The 2,826-nt window shown below is 39.8% G+C and overlaps 1 protein-coding gene across 1 annotated transcript; it reads right to left on the bottom strand.

The window, feature by feature from the left end:
* Positions 1-1,018: 1,018 nt before the first annotated feature.
* LOC124645361 lies at positions 1,019-2,066 on the bottom strand. The gene has a single exon (XM_047185166.1). It carries the CDS (start codon positions 1,879-1,881, stop codon positions 1,195-1,197), a length of 687 nt encoding a protein of 228 aa, XP_047041122.1. The 5' UTR covers positions 1,882-2,066; the 3' UTR covers positions 1,019-1,194.
* Between the last annotated feature and the right edge of the window lie 760 nt (positions 2,067-2,826).

Raw genomic sequence — 2,826 nt, 5'->3', positions numbered from 1 at the left:
GTTAAAATCGCCCATGATAATGTAATGTGCATACTCTGAACCCAGCGATTCTAAAACCGATTCGAAATCAGTGAAGTAGTCGACGGTAGGGGGACAGTAGACAACACCAACGACAGCTTTGGCTCCCTTTACCGAAACCTCTAGAAAGAGATATTCAGCACTTGCCAGAGGACCAGAAGAGCAAGCCAAAATCCTATAAGGAAAGTCTGATCGGAGGTAAATTGCCACGCCACCCCCTCTTCTCCCAAGCCGATCATTCCGAATAAGTACGAAGCCAGGCAGAGAGTACGAGGTGGACAAGAGATCTGGTTTAAGCCAGCTTTCAGAAATCAGGATGGCGTGAACATTAGTGTTACTAAAAGTCACCAAGAGTTCACTGTAGTGACTCGGGACACTTTGAGCATTAATGTGGCATACATTAAAAACTTTATTTAATTGCTGGAATTGTGTTCTCAAAGTATCACCAAGAGTATCAGGCAAAGAGCAAAAACTATCATCATTACTACCAGCATCCAAGGATTCATTAGCAGAATGAAAACTATCACTACCAGAGTTCATAAAAGGCAAATTATATATATAAAACAAATAATTATAAACATGTAAAACTAAAAACTAAAAAAAAAAAAAAAAAAGAAATTAATTTACTGTTAACTATTTCAACTCCACCCGCCAGCGAACACCAATAAATATCAATGTGGCAAAGAAAACAAAAAAAAAGAAAAACATGAACAGCAAAACAAAGAGAGAAAAAAAAAAAACAGTCACCAAATTATCAAAAAAGAAAAACAATAATCAAGTTAAACAAAAATCATAGCAAAATAAAAGTACAAAAAAAGATACACGGAACAACAAAACGCATATAATTTTATCTGTGCATGCTTGACACATGACACGACTGACATGACATTCGTTACACATCAAATTATAATATTGATAGAATAAAACAGAAATGTTTAATTTAACTTTTGTGAGGGTAAACTAAGAATCGAATAAAATACGTGAACTTGAGCAGAGAGAGACATGAAGTAACATTACACAAAGTAAAATAACAAAATGACCAAAAGTAAAGATGTAAATATACACTATAAGGAAATTAGAGGAAAAAGTGAGTATAATTTAATAGTGACATATTAAAATCAAGTTCCGCTATTGAAATGCCAGTCGTCACATACCTAATGTATAGTTTGTTTCAGATCAACCCATTGAGGATGCATCAGACTTCACCGGGTACTTCTCCAAAAGCGGCTTCAGTTCGTCCATTGCAGAAATCTTATGACGAGTCCCATCTGAAGTTCTGATGACAATTACACCGTCCTGCGACCAACATGACCGCATTCCAAAGTGCTGCCTGGCCTTGGCGAAGACGGACTGCCTATTCTTCGTCAAGAACTCCTTCACTGAGATCTTTGTCCCCTTCAAGCCGGTCTTCGCCCTCCAAATAGCTGACTTAACATCCAGACCGGAGAACCTCACAAGAATTGGCCTTGGGTGATCTTTACTGGGGCTGCCAAGCCGATGTGCCACTTTTATATTAGTAACTGCGATGTCTTTGAGAGCCAATTTGCCATTGACTATGCTCAGTATTATGGCAGTGCAGTCCTCAGTGTTAGCTTCAGGAACTCCTTGGAAAATTAGGGCCTTCTTCCGATGCCTCATCTCCAGGCCATCAATATGCAGAAGACACTCCGCAATTTGTTTCCTGAGCAATCCAAGGACGCTGTAGATGAGCTCTCTAAATGCCCGGAACTCCTCAGCAATCTTAGCCACAGTGTCTTTAGCGGGTCCTGCAGCTTGAATTTGTGCACCAAGTTCATCCATCTTCCTGGTGAAGTTCTCCTCAAGACTCTTTTGGATTGATAGGATCTCCGAAAGCTGTGACATTCTTGTATGCTCGAACAATGTGCTTTGTGTTAAATTAAGTTAGTGAGATTTGGTGATGTGGCGGGTGGTGTATAAATATGTGCTCAATTATTACATTTAATACTGTAAGTATTAGCAAACAAATATGCAATAATTTGTCAAAAAACTGTTTAAAATACTATTAAATACAAATTTTTAAGGCTCAGAGAAACTGAGAAACGTTTTGTCTTTTTGGACACCTACCCCAAAAAAAAAAAAAAAAAAAAAAAAAAAAAAAAAAAAAAAAAAAAAAAAAAAAAAAAAAAAACCAAAATAAAAACCAGCCTTTGGGTCACTTGAAGTGTCAGCAAGTCGCTTTGCCAGATCTTTAAAAAGCAGATGAGCACTTGGACCCCACGGCCCGAGGGTTTCAACCCCAAACGGCTCAAAGGTATAGTTACCAACCAGGGTGCTATATTTGCGCCGTTTGAGGTTCTCTGCAGCCGCAGCAGCGGAACCAGCACATCGCGCCGAGCTAGGAAGGTGAGATGGTGCAAGAGTATCGACACAAGTCGCGTCCCATACTAAAGACCTACCCATCTTCCACGGGAACAACGACATACCGTCTGGTCTCTTGCCATCGTCGCGTGCCAGACCACTGGGTTCTAATATGGCTGGAACGCCTACGGCAACAAGAGCGCGACGGATTATGTCATTGATATTCGCATGCCGTGCAAATCGTCCCGCGCTGCGGCTGCACGTAAATGTTACTGAAATCAGTGAAAAGAGCTCGCATCTAAGTAACGAGATTGATGTTAGGTAAACGGAAATAGGTTCACATTCAACTTTTATTCCAAAAATGTACTTTACATTGTATGCTCTCCAATAGTTGCTTTTCTTAGAGCTCCCACATAAACATGCGATACGATGCGCTGCGCATTGCAGGATCTTGCGATGATCAAGAATAATCAAGAAAAAATCTTTTTT

The sequence above is a fragment of the Helicoverpa zea genome, chromosome 31, assembly GCF_022581195.2.
Source record: "Helicoverpa zea isolate HzStark_Cry1AcR chromosome 31, ilHelZeax1.1, whole genome shotgun sequence".
Classification (NCBI taxonomy): domain Eukaryota; kingdom Metazoa; phylum Arthropoda; class Insecta; order Lepidoptera; family Noctuidae; genus Helicoverpa; species Helicoverpa zea.
This window is presented reverse-complemented; position numbering and strand designations above follow the sequence as displayed.